A 27,740-nucleotide genomic window follows, 5' to 3' on the forward strand; every position below is an offset into this window, starting at 1 on the left:
TCATCCAATATTTCTTCATATGAAAGTCCTGCCATCCCAGGAATCAATCTGGTGAACCTTCTTTGTACTCCCTCTATGGCAAGGATGTCTTTCCTCAGATTAGGGGACCAAAACTGCACACAATACTCCAGGTGTGGTCTCACCAAGGCCTTGTACAACTGCAGTAGTACCTCCCTGCTCCTGTACTCGAATCCTCTCGCTATAAATGCCTGCATACCATTCGCCTTTTTCACCGCCTGCTGTACCTGCATGCCCACTTTCAATGACTGGTGTATAATGACACCCAGGTCTTGTTGCACCTCCCCTTTTCCTAATCGGCCACCATTCAGATAATAATCTGTTTTCCTATTTTTGCCACCAAAGTGGATAACTTCACAGTGGGCAACATGAAGAGTCATTAACAGTTGAAATGCTGAGAGAACACTATAGCTCTTTTAATTGCAGGATGCATTTTTATTATTCATAGAAATGCACGCACACACATTTCCATTCATATTTTGAATCAAGAAATACAAGTTTTCTAATTTTCTAGTTCAAGTAAAAGTTGCCTTTATTAATGTTGTTACTTCATATATTGAATGTGGTAAAATGTAGTTAAAAGAATTGCCTTGGGCCGAAATGAAGAAGAGTTAATTTTTCCAATTAGAAAAGGAAAGGTATTTTATTCTAGGTCTCCGTAAGTGTCATTATCACCAATTAAGCATCAAAGTTTCTTGAGTGTGCCAGTAAGAACCCAGCTGAGGTATGACAATGAAAGCTTGATGATATGGAGGCATCATGCATATTTTGTTGACATTCATCCATTTGCTGAACTAGAGCTGTAGTATGTTTTAATGTTCTTGAGTGCTTTCATTTCTTTATTTACTTTTTGTGCACAGATATTGATCTTTGACTCAGTTGTTATTGTGCAACCATCTTCATCAATGTCCAGAGCAGATTTTTTCAATGTTGAAAGTGATGACTAAGGAGGAGTAGTTCTGATTGAATTGCATCACTTGTCTGTTTAGTGAGCTACCACCAGAGATATCTTTTCTCCACCTGGTGAAATGATGGACCAAATTGCGTCCAGTTTGGAATGCCTCACACCTTATTAGGATACATTGGTCCACTTATCTTAATCAGTACCAGTGCTCAGCCAGCATGCCACTGGGATACACCCTCCTCCCCGAAACTCCTGATATTAATAAAATATGGGTAGGCAGTTGCCTTGCCAGTTTGTAGAAAACTATAAATGTTGCTCTAATATTTAAAATAATTAAAAATTAGTTTATTTGAATGCAGATGCCAAAACTGTGTTAACTTAGAATAACAGAGCCTGATTCCTTAATGTAAAAGTAGGGGATCCCAGTACAATGCGGTTTAGTTGCCGAGCCCTATGTGGAGCTCACCGCTGGAGCTAAGTGACAAATGTGCCAGCGTCTGCCATTTAAAGAATCACAGGCTTAATGTGGACTGAAGTAAGTCCAAAGGTCTGATCATTGTATCTTTTCTTTTTGAAATGCTAGCCAGAACTAACTCAATTCAGTCCAATAGGTTTTGTGAGTTGTGTATGCATTCCTTATGGTTATGCATATTTTTCTGAAGAGCTCTTTCAAATACACAGTACTGACAGTGTGGTCTGAATGGCCATGTTCAATGCTGTATGATGCCTTGAACTGGAGAAGGTGAGGTGACAGGTTTCAATTATCATAATGACGTAAAGTGGTATTCTTGTATTAGGACACCATCTACCCTTACTGGATATGGTGATATGTAATTGTATTGCGTAGCTTTGTGAAATAATTTTGCGCTAAAAATTGAATTGAATTGACTTTATTTTAATATCTAATGATATAAATGAGAGAAATAACGCTGGATGATTCTTTTTGACTGTTTGCCTTGTTTATAGTTGGGGAAATTGAATGGCTCAGTGTAATTCTTCCCCTTGCAGACATTATGAAGTGCCAATGAATTTTGCTCAAAATCAGCAAACCCCACCACATTCATTTTAAAGTGGTGCAACTATTGAAATGCTCCAGATTTTCTACTCCCCTAAGAACAATTGCTCCAGATCTCAAACTTTATCTATGGCAGCCCATCATTACTGCTAGTTAACCTAATCTGAGAAATATTGTTTACTGTGTGTAATTGGTGTTCTATTTATATCTAACCTCCAGCCAGCATATCAGTATATTGATTATTGATATATCATGTAGATTATTCTAGTTTAAATTATACTATTGCTGTTGAAACAATTGGGTTAGAGTTTAAAATATGATTTTAAAACAAAGTTTGATTCACTTTTCTCTCTTGGAATGAAGAAAACTGAAGCACTGAAGAAGGCCAATTTCAAGATCAATCTGGTTATTCCTATTCCCCAGCCTTTCACTCTATTCCTTTTATTTTCTCTTCTTTTTATCCAGTTTCATTTTGAAAGTAGTTATTAAATACACTGGTGTTAGATGATGAATTCTGGATAATGATTGCTTGCTGCGTGGAGTGACTCTTCTCCATATCACTCCTCTTACTCTGGACCTTCTGCCAGTGGGTATAATTTATCTTTATTTTCCTGTTTCCTCTCCCCCCTCCAACTCTCCCATAACTCTCCACCTACACTCACCCACACATGCACTCCACACTTCACACAAACACGTACTTTAGCTGTTTAACCTGCTTTACATTCTGCAGGAGAAATGCTACCTGAAAGAAGAGAAAGTACGACTGACTAAGGAACTTGCTTGCATTACGTCAGAAAGAAATAAAATTGTTGGAGAACTCGACGCCACAAAGTCTCAAGAAAAATGCTTGAGAGAAAAGCTGATGAGATTGGAGTCAGCATTAGAAAAGGTAATTGAACTATTTTTTATTTGTTTTTCTTCATGATTTGGGGTAAACCTTATATATATTTTAATAAACCACGTCTGTGCTGGAAATGGTAACTTATTTTTTTTAAATAACTGCCACCTAGTGTCGGTATTTGAGCTATGAGCTTCTAAGCATACACAGGCTAGCTAGTAAAGCAGATATTGTACCATCAGGATCTTGGCCCGAAACATCGACTGTACTTTTTTCCATAGATGCTGCCTGATCTGCTGAGTTCCTCCAGCATTTTGTGTGTGTTTTATAGATATGTAAAAAGGAAAAGACTGGTAAAGACAAATGTAGGTCCCCTACAGACAGAAACAGGTGAATTGATTATGGGGAGCAAGGACATGGCAGACCAATTGAATAATTACTTTGGTTCTGTCTTCACTAAGGAGGATATAAATAATCTTCCAGAAATAGTAGGGGACAGAGGGTCCAGTGAGATGGAGGAACTGAGCGAAATACATGTTAGTAGGGAAGTGGTGTTAGGTAAATTGAAGGGATTGAAGGCAGATAAATCCCCAGGGCCAGATGGTCTGCATCCTAGAGTGCTTAAGGAAGTAGTCCAAGAAATAGTGGATGCATTAGTGATAATTTTTCAAAACTCGTTAGATTCTGGACTAGTTCCTGAGGATTGGAGGGTGGCTAATGTAACCCCACTTTTTAAAAAAGAAGGGAGAGAGAAACCGGGGAATTATAGACCGGTTAGCCTAACGTCGGTGGTGGGGAAACTGCTGGAGTCAGTTATCAAAGATGTGATAACAGCACATTTGGAAAGCGGTGAAATCATCGGACAAAGTCAGCATGGATTTGTGAAGGGAAAATCATGTCTGATGAATCTCATAGAATTTTTTGAGGATGTAATTAGTGGAGTGGATAGGGGAGAACCAGTGGATGTGGTATACTTGGATTTTCAAAAGGCTTTTGACAAGGTCCCACACAGGAGATTAGTGTGCAAACTTAAAGCACACGGTATTGGGGGTAAGGTATTGATGTGGATGGAGAATTGGTTAGCAGACAGGAAGCAAAGAGTGGGAATAAATGGGACCTTTTCAGAATGGCAGGCGGTGACTAGTGGGGTACCGCAAGGCTCAGTGCTGGGACCCCAGTTGTTTACAATATGTATTAATGACTTGGATGAGGGAATTAAATGCAGCATCTCCAAGTTTGCGGATGACATGAAGCTGGGTGGCAGTGTTAGCTGTGAGGAGGATGCTAAGAGGATGCAGAGTGACTTGGATAGGTTGGGTGAGTGGGCAAATTCATGGCAGATGCAATTTAATGTGGATAAATGTGAAGTTATCCACTTTGGTGGCAAAAATAGGAAAACAGATTATTATCTGAATGGTGGCCGATCAGGAAAAGGGGAGGTGCAACAAGACCTGGGTGTCATTATACACCAGTCATTGAAAGTGGGCATGCAGGTACAGCAGGCGGTGAAAAAGGCGAATGGTATGCAGGCATTTATAGCGAGAGGATTCGAGTACAGGAGCAGGGAGGTACTACTGCAGTTGTACAAGGCCTTGGTGAGACCACACCTGGAGTATTGTGTGCAGTTTTGGTCCCCTAATCTGAGGAAAGACATCCTTGCCATAGAGGGAGTACAAAGAAGGTTCACCAGATTGATTCCTGGGATGGCAGGACTTTCATATGAAGAAATACTGGATGAACTGGGCTTGTACTCGTTGGAATTTAGAAGATTGAGGGGGAATCTGATTGAAACGTATAAAATCCTAAAGGGATTGGACAGGCTAGATGCAGGAAGATTGCTCCCGATGTTGGGGAAGTCCAGAACAAGGGGCCACAGTTTGAGGATAAAGGGGAAGCCTTTTAGGACCGAGATTAGGAAAAACTTCTTCACACAGAGAGTGGTGAATCTGGGGAATTCTCTGCCACAGGAAACAGTTGAGGCCAGTTCATTGGCTATATTTAAGAGGGAGTTAGATATGGCTCTTGTGGCTACGGGGATCAGGGAGTATGGAGGGAAGGCTGGGGCGGGGTTCTGAGTTGGATGATCAGCCATGATCATAATAAATGGCGGTGCAGGCTCGAGGGGCCGAATGGCCTACTCCACCTATTTTCTATGTTTCTATGTTTATGTTTACCATCAGGATTTGAGTTAAATACAATGAACGATGCATTTCCACTGCAGGTTTTACTGAAGATATCAACTGCAGAAAAGGAAAAGGCTTTCAGTGGAATGTATCTTATAGTTTTAAAATACGCAACAGAATAAGAAACAAACTTTATAACTTGGGGTAAGGGAGGAGGTAATATGAAGAACCTGACTTCTCTGCTGTTATCATCAGGATGACCCTTTTGGCATCTTGTTTTCTTTTCATGATAGTGTCACAATTAATTAGTTTAGTGAATTATAAAATATAAAGCATTACAGGCCCTTTGGCCCATAACGTCATCTACTCTAAATTCAATCCAACCATTCCATCCCACATAGTTCTCCATTTTTCTTTCTTCCATGTGCCTATCTAAGAGTCACTTAAACATCTCTAATATATCTGCATTCACCACTACCCTGATAGTGCGTTCCTCACACCCACTACTCTCCGCATAAAACACATATTTTCCTCCAATCATCTTAAAATTATGCCTCCTCATATTAGCCATTTCTACCCTGGGGAAAAAAATCTCTGGCTATCCACTCCATGTAAGCTTGTTATCATCTTGTATACCTCTATCAAGTCACCTCTAATCCTCCTTTGCTCCAAAGAGAAAAGCCCTGGCTTCCTAAACCTACCCTCATAAGACACGCTCTCTAATCCAAGCAGCTTCCTGGTAAATCTCCTTTGCACCCTCTCTAAAGCTTTCACATCCTTGTAATGAGGCAACCATTTTCAAAATTCCTATAGTACAAACTTTTTGCTTTTATTACTTTGAAAATATTACTAATGTTGTTTTTATTGACATACTAATATTGCATGTTAGTTCCATATTTGAAACATTTTTTACTATCTTTGCTTGCTGCTTATGGCCAGGAAAGTTTTATATGGTGAAGTCTGTAAATTAGGAACACCAAGAAATTTGCAAGTATGGTTTACACACTGATGTCCTTAATGTGAAAATGGTCATTCCATGTACAGTAATCTGGATAAACAATAGACGGCAGTATTGTCTTGAGTCTCCAGCAGCATTGCTTTTGTTTTACCATGGGTTAGTGCCTACTTTTGGATCCTGTCAGTACGGTAATGATTTTGTTTGTTTTGTTTGGTCTGTTTCTAGTTCACTAAATTCCTGTGTCCACGCCCAGTCCTGTTTCTTGGATTTTGTAGGGGGTTGTGGAGGGGGTTCGGGGAATGAAATGAGGAACACTGTAAATTAATGATAGGAAATGTACCCACTCTGCTATAGTTCATATTTAAAGTGGAAGGAAGTGGTAGGGGGATGATAATGGTTCACTAATTTCTCATTTTCTGATTGACTAAATGAAGTGCCATCTCTAGCTGAGGGATTTCTGAATGTTTGGTTGTGTCCTGCTAAGACCCACAACTACTTAAGATACTATTGAATTTACCTTATAAAGATTATGCCGCTTGATGTAGACTTACTTTGTTTTGTAGTTTCCTATCGATAGTTATTAAGGAAGAAGTTCTGATAGCCAAAAGGCCACCTTACAGCAAGTAACAAAAAATGAGGAAACCACTCCCTCCATCCTCCATCATCCATCACTTCTTCTGCCTTCCCGCAATTCCCTGGCCTCTCTCCAGATCAAAGGCTACCTCTCCTCACCAACCCCCACCACCTCCACGAATTTCCTGCTCTTCCTTCTTGCCCCTCCCTCAGTAATCTCTGCTATCTTAATCCAGCATTTACAGGAGCAAAGAACTCCCTTTGCCCTTGCACACCTTGGGTCATTGGTAAAATGTTACTTTCTCTGTCATTTTTCACATTGGGCCAATATCCCCAGCATAAATGCCAGCTTGTTCCTTCTGCTGCTGCCTTGATCTTGTGTGTCCAATATTGAAAACTCTGTCATCTATAATTACTGACTGTCCTTGCTTGCAAGATACATGGGGCTCAGTCTAAATATATCACAATGCACGTTAGTTAGGATTAATATTTTGAGGGAGTGTCTTTTTTAATAGATTACACTTTTATGTTATACACCAAATTTCTTTTTATTGTAGTAGATGAATGTGGTTTAATTTAAAATCCTAGTAGTTCTTAATAACAAACAAAAGTCCATCAGGATTGAGACGATAGAGAGGAAATTATCTATATAAAGAGGTGAGAGGGAGGGCAGAAACAGGAGTTGGGAAGTGATGGGTGTAACCAGGTGAAGTGGAGGATGATGGGCAGATGGTGCCCATTTTTTCCTTGTCAATTTCTCCCTATTACCCACCATGTAATATTTCCAAATTCCTGCTCCCCACCCCAGCTCAACTACCTATCATTCCCACCTCATCTGGTTTTATCTTTCACCCAGCAGTCCTGGTCCCACTCTTCCCTCTCACATCTTTATACAGGCCATGTTCCCTCTATACTCTGTCCTGATGCAGGGCCTCAACCTGAAACATTGACTATCCTTCTGCCTCCACAGATGCTGCTCAATCCTTTGAGGTTCTCCAGCTGTTTGTTTTTGCTCCAGATTCCAGTCTCTTGCATCTCCAGGATAATAACAATCCTTCTCATATTTTATACCCTCAGTATTCAAATGGGGCAAATAAGCAAAAATAAAGTATAAACATTAATGAAAGTGAGTTACAGAGGACTGGATTAGCAAGACGTGTATTGCATGATTCTAGAACTGCAGTTAAGACATCCCTGCTATAAAGAAACGTTGTTCAATAGCTGAAAAATTATAGAGGTAATTTGATTTTTTTAAAGCATCAAAACTGCAAAACTCCTGTATAGAATTGCTGATAAATTTAGGGAAGTATTAATAACTTGTAACAAAAGAAACAACCATGAAAACAATGAAATTTGAAATGCTTGTAATTTCCAAATAAAACAGGCCTGCCTTCGGTTTTCTGATTGTCAATCGGTTATTCAGCGTCAGGAGCAGGACTTCGTGCGCTTAAAGCTGCAACATGCACTGGAAGTAAAGGTACAGACTGTTTAACTGCTGTTTCAAATGTCTTCCAGATGGTTTGGTGTTGTTACTTCCAACACATCAGTCTACTGCTGTGTGACAGAGAGCACTCAGTAGATTCACTCCTTACACATGCACATTCACACACACGCAAACATTGCCTTCTTATTCTGCTGTTGCTGCACTGAGTGTACGAATTTCAATGTCTTTCCCGGTATACTGAGTCCTAAACTGAGCTGATGCACTCGAGTTGGCCTTACGGTGCCTTTCCCATCGTACACAGTGGAATACTCCATTTCATTAGTAATGGGGCTGTGTGAATGTGTATACATTGTTTGTATACTGTATTTAAGGTAGATACTTCAGTTTATTTTGTAATATGATTGTAACTACCTTGTGGGTGCATCATATTCTGATTGAAGTTTAGTCATAAGTTAACTCTGTTGTTAATTAAAGATGATCTATCCTAGTGCTGAATAGAAAGGAGCTCATTGCCCTTAGTGAGGGAGAGATGGGGGCTACCAGGAGTTCACACTGGACAAGAATGGTACGGAGCTATTGTATTGTGTTTTCTGGTAGATAACCTTTTGTAAATATTGGCAGTTTTCTATTCACTATTTTCTCTCATTTTTTGTAAGTTTGATTTTGACGCACCTAATATTACCCTCATACTAGGTGCTAAGCAACGCCAGCCATTTTTTCCTTTGGTCATCATAACCCACAAATCTAATATGCTGATACGTTGAACCTGAAGATCCGAATAATTCTCAGGGATTTGGTATATGCTGTATAAGGTTTATATTTTTGAGTCCTTTATTTCCTAGAAGGTCAAGGGTAAGAGGGGTGTGGATAAGTGAAGTGTCAGGGTGAGAGGGAAGAAGCAATGAGCAAGGGCCTGTAGGAATGAGCCCACCAATGTGCAACGCACACAAAATGTACACACAAATGTGATGGGTAAAACCAGATGAGATGTAAGGTGTGTGAGTAAGAAGCAGGGAGCTTCCTTCCTCCCCCACCCACCCACCTTCCCCCTTCCCTGGTTTTACCCATCACCTACTAACTTGTGTTCCTTCCCCTCCCCCCACCCTCTTTCTCTGGCTTCTGCCCGCTTCCTTTCCAGTCCTGATAAGGGGCTCTGCCCAAAACAACGATTCACTCCCCCCATTGATCCTGCCTAACTTGCTGAGTTCCTTCTGCATTTTGTGTGCATTGCCCCAGATTTCCAGTATCTGTTGTGTTTATGACCTGCAAGCCCACCTATGTGTTTCTGCATGTGTATGAGGGAGGGAATAGGTATTTATGTACACATGTAAATATGTACTCAGCTGATTCTTGTTCACAGCCGTTGTGTACCCCTTACCTTTTGACTTACACTCCATGCTCTTATGGATGCTGCTGTGACACTGGCATCCCACATTAAAAATATGGATAGACTGGTTCTGTGCCTTCATGGATAAGTCCCACATAGTGTTCTGGAGCTCAGATATTCTAACACTAACATTCCTATTTGGGTGACTCAAGAGAAGCAAGAGAACCTTGAGACTTTTCATCAGGAGGTGACGGGATCTCGGTGGAAGCAGGGAAGGGTGTCCACTGTGTCCTTTTCTCTCTTTACCCTTCCCCATGAAGACTAAACATGTTGTTTATTCCTATATAATGGTTCTGTCCAATATGTTAACCACTAACTATGCATTTCCAGCTATGGTTTCTGCTCTCAGTAAATTAAAATGAAGTAACAGGTGTTGTCGTTGGAGGTGTATAGAGGTGAACTTTAATTTCCTGACACAGTACATAGCATGAATTAATAAAAGGTCATACTTCAGCACTGTGAACTCATCAGCAGCATCATACGTGGAAGGAATCGAACATGGTCTCCAATTTAATGATTTAGAATAACCACTCCAGGCTGGATGAGGAAATAAACTCACAACTGGGGGGCTGCTCCATCAGGACAGCATCCAGCCATCCTACAGTTGGAGAACCAGCAGCAGCGAGTCAATGCTGTTGGCAATCTCTGTTTAGGTGGAAGCTCAAAGTTACATTTAGTTACGTGTTTGATAATTTCATGGTGGAATTTCAGATATTTTTGAAGGAAAAAAGCTGGTGTGGTTCCTAATGAAAAACGGGTTAAGTGACATGTAAGAAAGTTTCTGATGAAGTTAGTATGTGACCAAAGTGGTATTGATATAACCTCCGTATTGGCTGATCAATGATTTGAGCAAGTATACCAGGATAACTGTTTGGTGATTTATAATCATGTATTTTCGTCTACCCCTCAGTTTGCCTTTCATAATGACAGTAGACCACGCATGGTTTGGTTTGCAGTAGGATCAGCAATTTACATTAAAAAAAACTCCATGCTTTTATTTTCCTATTGGACAATCATTTATTGGCTATTAAAGGCGTGCTTCTGATCATCAGTGAGGTTTAATAAGAGGACTGACCACTGAGACTGTTTTAGAAAGGATTTCTACTCTAGGCTAATAGTTAATGGCTCCATTTAATGTCAGAGAAAGTATACAGAATACAACCTGAAATCCTTATCTCTCTACAGACATCCCCGAAACAGAGAGAAGAAACCCCAAAGAATGAATGACAGAAAACGTTAGCACCCCAAAACCTCCCTCCCACGCACAAGCAGCGGCAAAGCATCAACTCTCCCCCCTACTTGTTCCAGCAAAACGTACCAGCACCCCCACCACCCACCATGCAAGTATTAGTTAGCCCTCAAAGACCATGATCTATAGATAATCAAAAAGTACTGTTCATCTCAACACCTCTACAGTTCAACAGGCTCTCTCCTTCACTAGCAAGGGAGAGAGAGAAATTGCTTGAACAGTGAGAGGGGAGGCAAACAGCTCGCTGTTTTAATGTTGTGGGCTGGAGCGTCACTTTATTTCAAGCTCCCCTGAGAGGTGTATCAGTAAACACTCTCTCACTGAGACAGAGAGAGAGGGAGAGATCGCTCGGTTGCAAAGGTCTCTGACAGCCTCATCTGCCGTCTCGATGTTTCAATCTCCTGCAACGCTTCAGTAGCGACATTGGTAAGGAATCAGGTCATCCTTTGAGCCACACACCCAAGGCGCACATCTTCCAAGCCGCTCCTGGAAATACTTGGAGAAATTTGGTCTATGCTGCCAAGTAAATATTCCGTAATCATCTCTGGAAGTCATTGCAGCAACAAAAAACAGCTTTCTCTCATTCAGAAGATAATTATTTGCATTTGATGTTGGTTACATATACTTATCTGCACTGAAGTTAGATAAGAAAATCCACTTCTCTGCATATCTTGAAAATAATTTATTTTTATTGCTGTTAGTCAACTTGGAGTAATAGTGCTCTACAGCACAGAAACAGGTACTTCGGCCCATCTAGGCCAATGCCGACCTGCTTTCTACCTAGTCCCATCTATCTGCACCTGGATTATAGCTCTTCATACTCCTCTCATCCATGTACTTATCCAAACTTCTCTTAAATGTTGCAGTTGAACCCACATCCACCAAGTCCACTGACAGCTCATTCCACTCTCTCACCACCCTCTGAGTGAAGATGTTCCCTCTCAGGTCCCCTTTAAATATTTTACCCCTCACCCTAAACCAATGACCCAAACCTCACCCAAAGTAAGGGCAAAATCCTGCATGTATTTGCCTTAGCTATCACCCTCGATTGTTTTCTTTTGTGCCTTTATGAGATCTCCCCTTGTTCTCCTATGCTCCAGGGAATAAAGACCTAAATGTTCAGCCATTCTCTATAACTTGGATCCTCAAGTCCCTGCAATATCCTTGTAAATTTTCTCTGCACTCTTTCAATCTTCTTGGCATCTTTCTTATAGGTAGGTGACCAGAACTGCACACAATGCTCCAAATTAGGCCTCACCAAAGAATTGTATAACTTTAACAACTCCTGTACTCCATGCTCTAACTTATGAAGGTCAATGTCCCAAAACCTTCAAGGAATTATGGATCTGTGTTCCCCTATTCACTGTGCAAGTCCTACACTGGTCCATCCTGCCAAAGTGTAAACTTCACACTTGTCTGCATTAAATTCCATCTACCATTTTTCCAACTGGTGCACACCTCGCTGTAAGCTTTGATAGCCTTCTTCACTGTCTACTAAATCCCAAATCTTAGTGTCATTTGTAAATTATATGATAAATAACAATGGTCTCAGCACCAGTCCCTCCAGCATATCACTAGTCACGGGTCTCCAGACTGAGAGAGACAACCATCTACTTCTCTGTCTATAGCCCCTAAGGGAATACTGAATCCGATGTACTACTTCATCCTGAATGTTGAGTGAATTGACCTTCAGGACCAGCCTCCCATGTGGGACTTTGTCTACGTGGACTTCAGCAAGGCCTTTTGACAATGTCCACCACTTTTCCTTCATTAACCTTTCTCATATCCTCCTCAAAATACAACATGATTGATCAGATCCATCCTACCATGCACAAAGCCATGTTGGCTATCCCTAACAAGGCCCCATCTATCCAAATACTTATATACCCTGCCCTTAGAATACCTTCCTATAACTTACCCTTGACTGACATCAGGCTCACTGGCCTATCATTTCCCAGCTTATTCTTAGAGTCTTTTTTGAACAACGGAACAACATTAACTATCCGGCACCTCACCTGTGGCTCAGGATATTTTAAGTATCTCTGCCAAGGTACTGCAATTTTTGCAAGAGCCTCCCGCAAAGCCCTGGGGGCCCTCATCCACCCTAATTTGCCCCAAGACAGTAAGTATCTCCTAATACTTAATCCAGGTACGGTCCATGAATTCACTACTCTTTTGCCTCAGTTCTATAGACCCTGTGTCTTTCTCCCAAGTAATTATCAAAAACTGAAATAAAAAATCCATTGAAGATCTCCCCCATCTCTTTTGGCTCCATACATAGCTGGCCACACTGGACTTCAAGAAGGCCAATCTTGTCCGTTGCTATCCATTTGCACTTAATGTATCTATAGAATCCCTTGGGATTCTCTTTCACCCTGTCTGCCACAGCAACCTCATGTCCTCTTTTAATGTTCCTGAGTTCTATCTAAAGTATTCTTTTGCATTTCTTGTACTCCTCAAGCACCTCATGTGATCCTAACTGTCCATACCTGATATACTCCTCCATCTTCTTCATAACTAGGGTCTCAATATCCCTTGGAAACCAAGGTTTCCCAAACCTGTTAACCTTGTCTTTTTTTCCCAATCGGAACATGCCAATTCTTTGTTCTAAATATTTCACTTTTGAAGGCCTCCCACTTACCAAGCATATCTTTACTTATCGCACTCCACATCTGCCAGATCTTTTCTGGTGCCATTAAAATCAGCCTTTCTCCAGTTTAGAATCTCAACCCGAGATTCTTCCTTCTCCAAAGTGTATCTTGAAATTAATGGAATTGTGATCACTAGATCCAAAGTGTTCCCTTACACACACATTTGTCATCTGTCCTGTCTTATTCCCTAATAGGAGATCCAGTATCACACTCTCTCTAGTTGGGACCTGTACAAATCAATTAAGGAAACTTTCCTGAACATATTTGACAAACTCTGTCCCTCCAGTTATTTTACAGTATAGGAGTCCTAGTCAATACATGGAAAGTTCAAATCACTTGCTATCATTACGTTATATTTTCTTGAAACTGTCAGTCATCTATCTACAAATTTGCTCCTCTAAGTCCTGCTGACTATTGGGATGTCTATAATATACACCAATTAACGTGGTCATCCCTTTTTTATTCTGCTCCCCCATTCATATTGCATCAGTAGACGAGCCATTCTGTATGGCCCCTCCGAACACTGTCATGACATTTCCCCTGATGAGTAATGCCACGCCCTCATACCTTTCACTCTATCATGCCAAGAAGAACAGAACCCCAGAACACTGAGCTGCCAGTCCTGCCCCTCCAACAACCAAGTCTCAGTAATGCTATAACATCATGATTCCACACGGTGATCCATGCTCTAAGTTCAGCTTCTTTACCTACAATACTCCTTGCATTGAAGTATGTGCAACTCAGAACATTAGTCCCACCATGCTCAGCATTTTGATTTCTGTCTTTGCATGTAGACTTTCCCCATGGTCACCCCACTTACTGACCTGCTACTCTGGTTCAAAAATTCAAAGTTCAAAGTAAATTTATTATCACAGTACATATATGTCACTAAATACAACCCTGAGATTGATCTTCTTGTGAGTATTCACAATAAATACAAAACACAATAGAATCAATAAAAGATCATTCCCAACAGGATGGACAAGACTAATGTGCAAAAAGACAACAAATTCTGCAAGTACAAAGAAGAAAAGAATAGCAATAATAAATGAGCAATAAATATCAAGAATATGAGATGTCCTTGAAAATGAGTCGATATGTTGTGGGAACAGTTGAGTGATGGGGTGAATAAGGTTATCCCCTTTGGTTCAAAAGCCTGATAACTGTTCCTGAACTTGGTTGTGTGCATTCTGAGGCTCCTATACCTTCTTCCTGATGGCAGCAGAAATGACAAGAGCATAGCCTGTTGTTGGGGGTCCTTGATGATTGATCCTGCTTTCCTGCAACAGCGCTTCCTGTAGATGTGCTCAATGGAGGGAAAGGTTTTACCTGTGATGGGCATATCCACTACTTTTTGTAGGCTTTTCCATCAATGACATTGGTTGTTGATACCAGGCTGCGATGCAACTAGTCAATATGCTCTCCACTTACCCATAAAAATTTGTCAAAGTTTTAGATGACATAATAAATCTTCGCAACCTTCCTAGAAAATAGAGACACTGCTGTTGTTACTTTGCAATGGTACTTGCATGCTGGACTCGGGACAGATCTTCTGAAATTATAACACCAAGGAATTTAAAGTTGCTGTCTGATCACCTGATGAGGACTGGCTCATGGACCTCCAGTTTCCTGCTCTTGAAGTCAATAGTCTTACTTGCTCCTCGGTCTTACTGACATTGAGTGAGAGGTTGTTGATGTGACACCACTCAGCTGGATTTTCAGTCACCTTCCTTCTGTGCTGATTAGTCACCGTCTTTGATTCAGCTTGACAGTGACAGTGGTATCATCAGCAAACATAAAAATGGCATTGGAGCTGTGCTTAGCCTGACAGTCATAAGTGTAAAGCAAGTAGAGCAGGAGGCTAAGCACACAGCCTTGTGGTGCACCTGTGCTGTTGGAGATTGTAGAAGAAATGTTGTTGCCAATCTGAACTGTCTGCAGTCTGCAAGTGAGGAAATTGAGGATCCATTTGCACAAGGAGATATTGAGGGTGAGGTCTTGAAGCTTATTGATTAGTTTTGAGGGAATGATAGTATGGAATGTCAAGCTACAGTCAATGAAGAGCATTTTGATGCATACATCTTTGCTGTCCAGATGTCCCAGGGTTGAATGAAAAACCAATGAAATGGCATCTGCTAAGAGAGCTGTTGTGAAGGTCAGCAAATTGGAGCAGATCCTAGTCGCTTTTCAGGCAGGAGTTGATGTGTTTCATCACCAACCTCTCAAAGCACTACATCACAGCAGATGTAAGTGCTACCTTCAAAGTTCAAAGTAAATTTTGTTATCAGAGAATGTATATGTCACCATTTACAAACATGTGGGCATGCTCAGCAAATCTATAGAATAGTAACTATAAACAGGTCAATAAAAGATCAAGTAGAGCATAGAAGACAAACTGTGCAAATGCAAATATAAATTGATAGCAATAAGTAACGAGAGCATGAAATAATAAGATAGAGTCCTTAATGTGAGATCATTGGTTGTGGGAACATCTCAGTAGATGAGTGTAGTTATCTTCTTTTGTTCAAGAGCCTGATAGTCAAGGGGTAGTAACTGTTTTTGAACCTGGTGGTGTAAGTCCTGAGGCACTTGTACCTTTTTCCTGATAGCAGTGAGAAAAGAGCATGGCCTGGGTGGTGAGGATCTTTGATGAGAGTCATTGACCCCACCTCCACCCCCCTGCAGCTCTAGCCGGAATAGCACTAGTAAACCTTCCCACAAGGATATTGGTCCCCCACTCCCCTCCAGTTCAGGTGCAAACCATCACATTTGTACAGGATCCACCTTGCCTGGAAGAGAGCCAGAAGCTCCAACATCTGAAGCCCTCCTTCCTTAGCCATGTGTTGAACTGCATTATCTTCCTATTTCTGGCCTTACTAGCATGTGGCATAGGTAGCACTCTTGAGATCACCACCCTAGAAGTCCTGTCCTTCAGCTTATCACCTTTGCAGGCAACGTTGCCATTGCTGCATATGTCATTGGTAACAATATGGAATACAGCCTCCAGCTGCTAACCCACCCTCTTAAGAATGCTATGGACTTGATTTGAAGCTGATACATCTCTGACCCTAGAGTGTCATTCTCATCCACAGAATCTCCTGTCTGCCCCAACCCCAACCAGTGAATCTCCTACTGCTTACCTCTTCTTTCTCCCCCCCCCCCCCCCCCTTTCCCTTCTGACCCACATAACAGACTGAGTGCCAAGAGACCTAACCTTTGTGGCTTTCCTCTGTTAGGTGGGCCCACCCCCCCTCCCCAAAAGTATCCAAAATGATATACTTATACATTTAATTCTTGAATTTTCAATTGGGAGCCTCTGGTAGATCACTGTAGGATAAAATATGTTTACCAGTGGTTCAGCTGAGCCATGAGGAAATGGTCTTCTAGCAAAAGCAACTAACGTCATGTTGATGGTGTACTTCTGGAAAGGTTAAGAATGGAATTGAAAACTGTGATGACCAAAATAGGCATGGACTGCATGCTATGTGTTCATTCCAGTCCTGCTGAGGCTGTCGTGCTGAACTGGAAGCAAATGGATAATAGGATTTGACTTTGCATGATTGCTGTATAAAATGGTATTACTTCTTAGTATTGACCTCTTCAGGTGACATACTTAACTGAGTGAATGTGTGTAATTTAAATAGTTTGCTGGAAGATATGACAGGGTGGAAAGGACTGTACAGTAATAACCTTACTATTAATTGGAAAATGAAATTTTGCTGCAACTGTTGAGAACTTTAAGCTGAATGCTGTAAATGAGAGTGCCTAAAATTCTTTGTATTGTTCTTAAAGGAATCCAGTGGTTGAGATAGTTAAAGTTCCAAAGGATTTCTGTAGAGTACTGTTGGGAGGGGGGTATGGTAGATGGAAGTGTGGGGCTGCCTGTGAAAGGAAATTAACCATGTAATGGTTACTCTGCAGTTAAATTGGAGAACCCTTTCTTGATATCCAAGATGTAACCCTAAACAGAAAGATCATGACTGTAATTTATTACTTTGTTACATGAACTGTGAAGGATCAGCATGACGAAACAGGTGCTGCAATCCTTCAAACTGAATATTATCAATATGCTACATTGAGCTGAATGTGGCTATGTTTGTAACACAAATTCTGAATTAAATTGAAACTTCCATTACAATGATTTAATAACACATTGGAATTTCAGTTACACTTAAGTTTGCAAATTACATTAATTTTGTACAATTTAAGTTTTTAAAGAATTAATTGTAGGCCAAACTTCTCTCCTTGATATTTTTCTGTTACGAGCCAAGTGTTAATGATATTAGTATTAATTATATTTACCCAATGCAGTGCTTGATTTCTGTTGGTGATCCAGCTATATTTAAATCTGTTTATTTAAATTGATTTAGATGCAACATTTCAAGCCATGCAGAAAAGTTCAAAGTTAAAATTAAATTTATAGTCAAACTACATCTATGTCACCCTATACAACCTGGAGATTCACTTTCTTGTGGGCATACTCAGCTAACCAATGGAAAAGAAACTATAACAGGATCAATGAAAGATCAACCAGAGTGCAGATGACAACAAACTGTTCAATGCATTAAGTAAATAGCAATGAATAACAAGAACATGAGATAATGAGATAAAAAGTCCTTAAAGTGAGATCATTGGTTGTAGGAACATTTCAACGACGGACAAGTGAGTGCAGTTATCCCATTTTATTCAAGAGCCTGATGGCTGAGGGGTAGTAACTGTTCTTGAACCTGGTGGTGCAAGCTCTGAGACTCTTGTACCTTCTACCTAATGGAAGCAGCGAGAAGAGAGCATGGCCTGCATGGTAGGGATCTTTGATGATAAATGCTGCTTTCCTACAACAGGGTTTCATGGAGATGGGCTCAAGCTGTTAATATAAATGTAAATCTCAACATTGGTGAGTTTCTGAAATTGGCTGACTACTGGTGAAGATATTGATCGAAGACAAGTAGAATTGTCATTTTGGAAATCAGAAGATAAATCTCTTTAAAATTCTATGTGCGCTATTGTGTTCAGTCACAATTTGCTATTACCGATTTTAGCCCAGTCTTTCTGTAAAATTTAGTATTACTAAGAATAGACTGTTGACCAGTCAGTCAAAACCTGATTTTTCTATGTGATATTACAAATGTTTACTTACTAAAGACCTGTACTGTCTGTAATTCTGTATAGTATCTTTGTTTTCAAGGAGCTCCAAGGTCCAAATTTTACTACCTGTACATATTCAAGCGCTCGAGTCTGTTCCCCTTCAGTTGGTGTTAATCAGTCATCTTCCCAGCCTTCGTCACAATACTTATCCACTGTAAGTGTCATCTCTAGTAATATGTGTTCATTGCAATTTTATTTTCCAGCATTGTAATTTTCTTTCAGATTACTTTTTTAAATCTCTTTTAAGAGGTACCTAATTCTAGTTTGTCTGTCCATAATGGACCATAAAAGATAGGAGCAGAATTAGGCCATTTCATCCTGGCTGATCTATTTTCCCTCTCAACCCCAATCTTCTGCCTTCTCCCCGTAACTTTTCAGGCCCTGACTAATCAATAACCTATCAACCTCCGCCTTAAATATACCCAAAAGCCTGTCCTCCACAAGCACCTGTGGCAATGAATTCCACAAATTCACCAATTTCTGGCTAAAGAAATTCCTTCTAATCACCATTCTAAATGGATGCCTCTCTATTGTGAGGCTGTGCCCTCTGGTCCTAAACCCCCCCACAACAGGAAACATCTTCTCCATACTCACTCTATCTAGGACTTTCAACATTCAATAAGTTTCAATGAGATCCTCCCTTAGTCTTCTAAATTCCAGCAAGTACAGACCCAGAACTACCAAATGCTCCTTGTATGATAATCCTTTCACTCCCAAAATCATTCTCATGAACCTCCTTTGAACCCTCTCCAATGTCAGCAATCCTTTCTCGGATAAGGGGCCCAAAACTGCCCACAATAATCCAAGTGACATTTCATCAGTGCCTTATAAAGCCTCAGCATTGCATTCTTGTTTTATTTATATTCTAGTTTTTTCAAAATCAATGCTGACATTGCATTTGCCTTCCTCACCACCAACTCAATATGCAAATTAAACTTTAGGAAATCTTGCACAAGGGCTCCCAAGTACCTTTGCACCTTGGATTTTTTAATGTTGTTCCCATTTAGAAAATAATCTACATCTTTGTTCCTTCTACCAAGTGCATAACCATACACTTCCTGACAATGTATTCCATCTGCCATTTCTTTACCCATTCTCCTAATCTGTCTTAAGTCCTTGTGCAGCCTTCCTGCTTCCTCAACACTATCTGCCCCTCCACCTACCTTCATAATGTTCACAGATGTGGCGACAAAGCCATCAACTCCGTTATCCAAATCATTGATGTGCAATGTAAAAAGAAGCAGTCCCATCAACAACCCCTGTGGAACACCACTAGTCACCGGCAGCCAACCAGAAAAGGCTCCCTTTATTCCTACTCTTTGCCTGCTGCCAATCAGCCAATGCCCTAACCATGCTAGTATCTTCCCTGTAATACCAAAGGCTCTTATCTTGCTAAGCAGCCTCGTTTGTGACACCAGGTCAGAAGCCTTTTAAAAATCGGAATACACAACATCCACTGATTCTACTTTGTCTATCCTGCTCGTTATTTCCTCAAAGAATTCCAGAAGATTGGTCAGGCAAGATCTTCCCTTAAGAAAATCATGCTGATTTTGGCCTGTTTTATCATGTGCCTCCAAGTACCCTGAGACCTCATCCTCAACAATCAACTCCAACATCTTTCCAACCACTGAGATCAGATTAACTGGCCTATAATTTACTTTCTTCTGCCTCCCTCCCTTCTTGAAGAGTGGAGTGACATTTGCAATTTTCCCATCCCCCAGAAACATGCCAGAATCAAGTGATTTTTGAAAGATCATTACTCATGCCACCACAATTTCTTCAGCCACCTCTTTCAGAACCCTGGCATGTATACTATTTGGTCCAGGTGACTTACTACCTTCAGACCTTTCAGCTTCCCAAGCACCTTCTCCTAACTAATAGCAAATGCACTCACACTTCTACCCCCTGACACTCTCAAACTTCAGTCATACTACTAGTGTCTTCCACAGTGAAGACTGATGCAAAATATTTATTCAGGTCATCCGTCATTTACTTGTACCCCATGACTACCTGTGCAGCATCATTTTCCAGCAGTCCAATGTCTACTCTCGCCTCTCTTTTACTCTTTATATATCTAAAAAAACCTTTGGTATCCTCTTTAATATTATTGGCTAGTTTCCTTTACATTTCACCTCTTGCTCCTTATGGCTATTTTAGCTACCTTCTGTTGGTTTTTAAAAGATTCCCAATCCTCTAACATTCCACTAATTTTTGCTCTATTATATGCACTCTCTTTTGTTTTTATGTTGTTTTTGACTTCCCTTGTCAGCACAGTTGCATCATCCAGCCTATAGAATACTTCTTCTTTGGAATGTATCTATCCTGCACCTTTCAAATTTCTCCGAAAAACTCCAGCCGTTGCTAGTCTACTGACATTCCTGTCGTTGTACTTTCAAATCAACTTTGGCCAGCTCCTCGCTCATGCCTGTAAAATTCCCTTTCAAATTGCAGGGACTTTGACTTCTCCCTCTCAAATTGCAGGGTGAATTCTATCATATTATGATCACTGTCTCCTAAGGGTTCTTTTACCTTAAGCTCCCAAATCAAATCTAGTTCATTACACAACACCCAATCCAGAAAAGACTTGGGCCAAGACCCTTCATTAGGACTGGAAAGGAAGGGGGCTGATGCCAGAAAACAATGGTGAGGGGAGTGGAAGGAGGATAGCTATAAAGTGATAGGTGAAGCCAGGTGGGTGAGGAAGCATTACCAAGCCCTCCCTGATAATTCTCCCCAACACTTCCTCTGCTACATGGCAACTACATGGGTGCTGTTTCATACACTCATGCTGAACTCATTAATTTCACTAAGTTATTTGTCCATTTTTGACATCTCCCTATCCTTTTTCAATCTCTCTGTCTCTACCCCTGGAGACAAACTATTGACCAGCATCTTTTATAAACCTACCAATTCCCATGGCCATCTTGACCACACCTCTTCCACCCTGTCTCCTGTAAAAAAAGGCTATTCCCTTTTCTCAGTTCCTTCATCTCCGCCACAAATGTTCCCATGATGAGACTTTCCTTTCCTTTCCAAGACTTCAGAGATACCTTCCTTCAAACAGGGTTTCCCTTTCTCCACCATTGATGTTGACTTCACCCACAACTCCTCCATTTCCCAGACATCCCTGCTTACCCCATTGTCGCACTCTCTTAACAAAGATAGAGTTCCTCTTGTCCTCACCTACCACCCCATGAGCCTCCACATCCAACACATCATTGTCCTCAACTCCTGCCATCTCCAAAGGGATCCTACCACCAAACACATCTTTACCTTTGCAGGAATCACTCCATCTGTGATTTCTTTGTTCGTTCGTCCATCCCTACTAATCTCCCTCCTGGTGCTTATCCATGCAAGCACTCTAAGTGCCTCACCTACCCATTCACCTCCTCTGTCATCTCCATTCAGGGCCCAAAATTGTCCTTCCAGGTGAGGTAACACTTAACCTGTGAATCTGCTGGGGTTAGGTATTGTATCCAGTGCTCCTGATGCAGCCTCATCTACATTTGTTGAGACCCATTGTAAATTGGGGGACTTCTTCATCAAGCACCTCTGCTCTATCCACCAAAAGTGGAACTCCCTGGTAATCAAACATTTTAAATCCAATTCTCTTTTCCGTTGCAACGTGTTGGTTCATGGCCTCCTCTTGTGCCGTGATGAGGCCACCCTCAGGGTGGAAGTACAACACCTTATATTCCATATGGCTAAGCTCTAACCTGATGGCATGAATATCGGTTTCTCTTTATGGTAAAAAGATTTCCCCCTCCTCTCTCCCTTCTCCTTCTATTTTCCACTCTGGCCTCTTACCTCTTCTCACTTGCCTAACCCCTGCCTATCACCTCCCCCTGGTGCCCCTCCTTCTTCCCCTTCTCTCATGGTCCACTCTTCTCTCTTATCAGATTCCTTTTCTCTCCAGCCCTTTACCTTACCCACCCAGCTGTCTTCACCTAACACCTTCTAATTATCCTACGTCCCCCTCCCCCACCTTTTCATTCTGGCGTCTTCCACCTTCCTTTCCAGTCCTGAAGAAGGGTCTCAGTCCAAAACATCAACTATTTATTTCCATGGATGCTGCCTGAACTGCTGAGTTCCTCCAGCATTTTATGTATATTGCTTTAGATATCCAGCATCTGCAGACTTCCTATAAATTCTGTCTCTCCCTGCATATTGAAATCCCCCATTACTATTATAACAATGTCTTTTTTATATTTGTTCTCTATATCCCGTTGTAACTTGTAGCCCACATCCTGGATACTATTGAGGCCTGTATAGAACTCCCATCAAGGCCTTTTTACCCTTGCAGTTTCTGAAATCTACTCACAAGGGTTCTACGTCTTCCAGTCCTATGTCACCTCTTTCTAAGCAATTCATTCCATTTTTTACCAACAGAGCCACCCACTCCCCTCTGCCTTTCACCCTTTTCAATACAACGTGTTTATCCTTGGATGTTAAACTCCCAACTATGATCTTCTTTCAGCCGCGACTTAGTGATACGACATCATACCTTCCAATCTCTATCTATACTACAAGATCATCTACCTTATTCCATATACTCAAAATAACCTCTTCAGTCACCCTTTTTGACTTGTCACCCTGTTACACTGCAGCTCATCCCACTGACTCAAACTTTGCCCTGTCATCTGCCTGTCCCTCCTGACAGCCTCTCTGCACACTGATTCAAGCTGTATACCAACTGTCCATCCTCAGGCCAGTCACTGGTTCCCATCCCCCTGCCATATGAGTTTAAACCCTCCCCAACAGCTCTAACAAACCTGCCTGCAAGGATATTGGTCCCCCTCAGGTTCAGGTGTAACATATCCCTTTTGTACAGGGTATACGTTCCCCAGTAGAGATCTCAATGATCCAGAAATCTGAAGTCCTGCCCCCTACACTAGTTCCTCAGCCAAGCATTAATCTGCCAAATCATCCTATTCCTACCCTCACTTGCGTGTGGCAGAGGCAGCAATCTAGAGGTTACTACCCTGGAAGTCCTGCTTTTCAGCTTTCCACATAACTCCCTAACTTCTCTCTTCAGGATTTCCTCCCTTTTCCTGCCTATGTCATTGGTCCCAGTATATACCCAGACTTCTGGCTACTCCCCCTCCCCCTTTAGAATGCTGAGACATTCCTGATCCTGGCTCCTAGGAGGCAACATGCCATCCGATTGTCCCTTTCATATCCACATATCTTGCACCTACTCCTCTAACTATGGAATAGCCTATCACAACTACAGACTGCTTCTCCCCATTTCCTTCTGAGCCACAGGGCCAAACTCAATGCCAGAGACCTGGTTTCTGTGGATCCCCTGGTAGGTCACCCCCCCCCCCACCCACCCCACTATCAGTATCCAAAGCAGAATTCTTATTATTGAGGGTAGCTACCATTTCTTTTCCCTTTCCTTACAGTCACTCAACTATAGGTCTCCTACATATCGGGGGTGACTACCTCTCTGTAGCTCCTATTTATCACTTTTTCAGTTTCCCGTATCAGCCAAAGGTAATTGAGCTGCAGCTCCAGTTCCTTAACACGTTCTCTGGGGAGCTGCAGCTTAGTGCGTCTAGTATGGTTATCCAGGAGGCTGGAGGTCTCCCAGAATTCCCTCATCTCACACAAAGAAAACAACACAGGCCCTGGAGCCATTCTCACTGTACTAACCATGTAATAACGGTCAAGGCATGAAGAAGAAACGTACCAGAAATCTACCTCACCCAAGCCTGTTGAACCAAAGCCTCCCCACTCTAACACCAGTCCATTCCAAACAGTGGCTGCTCTCTTTGCCCTACCTTATTTTTATTTGTCCTTGCTGATGGATTGCAATTCAGTTGAGCCAACGGAAAAAGCCAAAAGCCCATGAATGCTCCTTTTTAAATCTCTTGCCCCAACTCGTGTGCAGCCTCCCCCCCCCGATTCAATTGGGACCTTTCCTATGAGGGCAACAGTTTAAAGGCTCATGCGTCTAGAAATCTCAGGATGGCAGCAATGACCCGGTTCCTACAGTAGGCTGTCATCTCTGTAACTTGTGTTATTTTATCTTTTGCTGGCATATAATTCCTCCAAATGGGAAAAAAAAGTGTAATATCTTTTGAACTATTCAAACAGAAAATGGTGAAAGTAAGTGACTTCTGTTGGGAGCGAAAAAGAGATAGTGTTTCAGATTACAGAACTCATCAGGTGCTGTATTTTTTTGTCTTGTTGATCAACTGGGAAAAAGTAGGACTGCAGGCAGAGTAATGATTAATTTACAGAGGAATCAACATAATACTGAAACAGACAAATTCATTCTATCAATGAGCACCTTGAGAATTATTCTCTATTATATTAAAGAATAATCATCAGCTCCTGAAGTAATTCTACAACATGGGGTTCTTTCTTGCACCACGTCTGCCTGAGGATCGTAGACAACAAGCATAACTTTGCAAATGATGAACTTGGAGCTTTCCCAGCTTCTTGTTCTTCTAAAATATGAATATTTAAAAATATGTTTAATTTTGTTGAAAGGCTGTATAATTAGAAAGTTGAACTTAGAACTTTCAAAAAAAGTCAATTGGTCACCATCCAAATCTTGTTGGTACATTTTGAGTAGAACATGCTGATCAGAAAAAGTGTTGTCAAAAGAGATGATCGGGGAAAAAATGTCCATAGTTTGTCAATTTCTGTCTTCATGAAGAAATAATCACATTGGATTGTTTTCTTGGTGCAGTTTAGCAATTTTGACAGTGTAAATGATTATGGTGTATTACCAACTATATGTAATTTTGAAAACTGATTTTTCATTATTGGTTATCTGGACTTCTAGCTCTGTAAACATGGAGCCAAAACTCTCTTCTGTAATCACCCAGTTCCTTTAAGCCACCATTCCCGTGCATATTGCCCCATATAAGTAACACTATGGGGAAAAGTATTACTGACTAATTTGAAAATCTTGGTCACAAATGTCATAGCTTTAAATTTTGATCTCTTCCTCACTCACTCATGTTAACAGTCATTTATTAGAGCACTGCCTATAATGAAAGTGGTACAAGCTAGCAACAAGTTGAATATCCAGTTGCTTTTGAAGGAGACTGTAAAATATAAAAAATATCAAATAAAATTAGATCTCACAAAATAGGGACCACTTTCATCTTTACCAGAGCGAACTTTTGATATAAGGCTTGATCAGCTTCTATTTCTATCAATGGAAATAGTCCTATAGCCCTATATCCGGTAAGGTTCCATCTCACTGGTTTACTGTCCAAGCAATGAATTATTCCCAATTGCTCTCCCTTACTCAAAAGTTTAAAACAAATTCAAGTTGCAAATCATTGTTCTCTTTAGCCTATTTGGTAATGCCCAGTTCTAACTTTTCTTTTCTTGTATAAACTTAAGGCAGTTTCCAACGCCTGTGGTCTTCGAGAGAATTTGAACGCCGACCTGAATAATATTCCAATGGACCATAAGGGTACAGTCTGTGAGGGGTGCAACAGATCAAGCCACGTAAATTGCAATGAATGTGAGGGAGAACAAACATCAAGGAATATGCATGCTGTGTAAGATTCAAATATTTGGCGTATTTTACTACTTTGATAGAACAGCATTAATTTAAAGTTACCATAATGCATTGTACAATCTCAAGGGTGCATGCAACTACTGTGTTGATATTTGCATTGTGGACATTTTTGGTCATGCTGACAATGTTTCTTCTGACAATAATTCCTTGCATTTATGACTATTGGTGATAAATTCACACTTTGGATTTGTAGGAGTTACAACTCCTGCTGAATTTTTCAGAGTCAGATGACAAGATCCGTCTTCAGAGTGGTATGGCATATAGCTTTTATTTTCTTACCTCTAAAATAGGGGCCATATTTATTGACAAAGACCTCACTTTAATTCATAGAGTCACAATCATACAGTGCCGATACGGGCCCCTTAGCCGAATGAATCCATGCCAGCCATATTTCCCACCTAGCTAGTCCCAATTTCCTGTATTTGACCAATCCCTCTAGGCATCTCTTCTCCATATCCCTGTCCAAGTGTTTCTTTAGTAATACTCTTATACCTGCCTCTGCCATTTCCTCTGGCAGCTTATCACCCTCTATGTGAAAAGGTTCCTATTAAACCTTTCCTCTCTCCCTCTAAATCTATGGCAATGACTGCTACCATCTGCCTTATCGATTCCTCTCATAATATCAAACATTTCAATAAGGTTGCTCCTCACTATCCTATGTGTTTTGGAATAAACACCTGGCCTGACCTAACTCTCCATATAACTTATGCTTACTAGTCCTGGCAACATCCTTGTAAAGCTTTTCTGAACACTTTCCAGTTTAACTACATACATATACAACTGTATATAGTTAAAATGTTTAAGATTGTTTAACACCATTTCCAATTACAAGTGTAAAGGAGAACAAAATAATTTTTGCTCCAGATCCAGTGCAGGACAAAAAAGAAAAATAAATATAGATTGTATACGTAGATTGACTGTATGTCCATAAAGTGACACTGAGCACAGGAGTGGCTGCACATAAGGTGACTGACAGGAAATGATAAGGTACTGGTGGTGGGTGTGTAGTGGGGTGGATTGGTGGGTGGAGGTGCTGATCAGCCTTACTGCTTGGGGAAAGTAACTGTTTTGAGTCTGGTGGTGCTGGTGTAGATGCTGCATCGTCTCCTCCCTGATGGAAGTAGGACAAACAGTCCCTGAGCAGGGTGGCTGGGATCCTTCATGATGTTACTGGCTCTTTTCTGGCACCTTTCTGTGTATACGTTTTTAATGGCAGGTTGGCTGCTGCTGTTGATGCATTAGCAGCTTTGAGTACCCATGTAGAGCCTTCTGATCCGCCACATTACCATTTCTGTACCATACAGTGATGCAGCATGTTAGGATACTGTGCATCAGTGGAAGGACGTGTGATGTGCATAGTCCAGCTCTCTACAGCCTCCTCCGAAAGTAGAGGTGTTGGTGAGCTTTCCTGATTCTGTAAAAAATGTGTTCTGGGACCTTGAGAGGTTGGCTGAGATATTCCCTTCCAAAGTGGATGACCTCGCATTTACTAACATTGTACTCCATCTGCCAGACCCTTGCCCACTCAATGAACCCATCTATATCTCTCTGCAGGCTCTCCGTATCCTCTGCACAATGTGCTTTTCCGCTCAGCTGAGTGTCATCAGCAAATTTAGATACACTACACTCAGTCCCCTCCTGCAGATCATTAATGTATATCATGAACAGTTGCAGGCCCGGAACCGACCCTTACAGCACACCACTTACCACTGATTGTCAACCGGAGAAACACCGATGTATCCCAGCTCTCTGCTTTCTCTTGGTTAACCAATCCTCTATCCGTGCTAATACATCAGCCCCAACTCTATGCATCCTTATCTTATGGATAAATCTTATGGCACCTTATCGAACGCCTTCTGGAAATCCGAGTAAGTAATGTCCATCTGTTC

General features: G+C 41.2%; 1 protein-coding gene across 6 annotated transcripts in view; it reads left to right on the plus strand.

Moving 5' to 3' along the window:
- LOC140195179 (coiled-coil domain-containing protein 158-like) overlaps positions 1-27,740 on the plus strand; it is a 162,171-nt gene that overhangs the window by 105,446 nt on the left and 28,985 nt on the right. For 5 of the 6 annotated variants that reach the window (XM_072253071.1, XM_072253072.1, XM_072253077.1 and 2 more), the window contains 4 exons: positions 2,668-2,826; positions 7,814-7,906; positions 18,346-18,459; positions 25,671-25,831. In XM_072253071.1, coding sequence (XP_072109172.1) covers positions 2,668-2,826; positions 7,814-7,906; positions 18,346-18,459; positions 25,671-25,831 — 527 coding nt within the window. The remainder of the gene's footprint in view (positions 1-2,667; positions 2,827-7,813; positions 7,907-18,345; positions 18,460-25,670; positions 25,832-27,740) is intronic. The other variant, XM_072253073.1, reaches the window with a different exon arrangement.

The sequence above is a fragment of the Mobula birostris genome, chromosome 3 (genome assembly GCF_030028105.1).
Source record: "Mobula birostris isolate sMobBir1 chromosome 3, sMobBir1.hap1, whole genome shotgun sequence".
Taxonomy (NCBI): Eukaryota; Metazoa; Chordata; class Chondrichthyes; order Myliobatiformes; family Myliobatidae; genus Mobula; species Mobula birostris.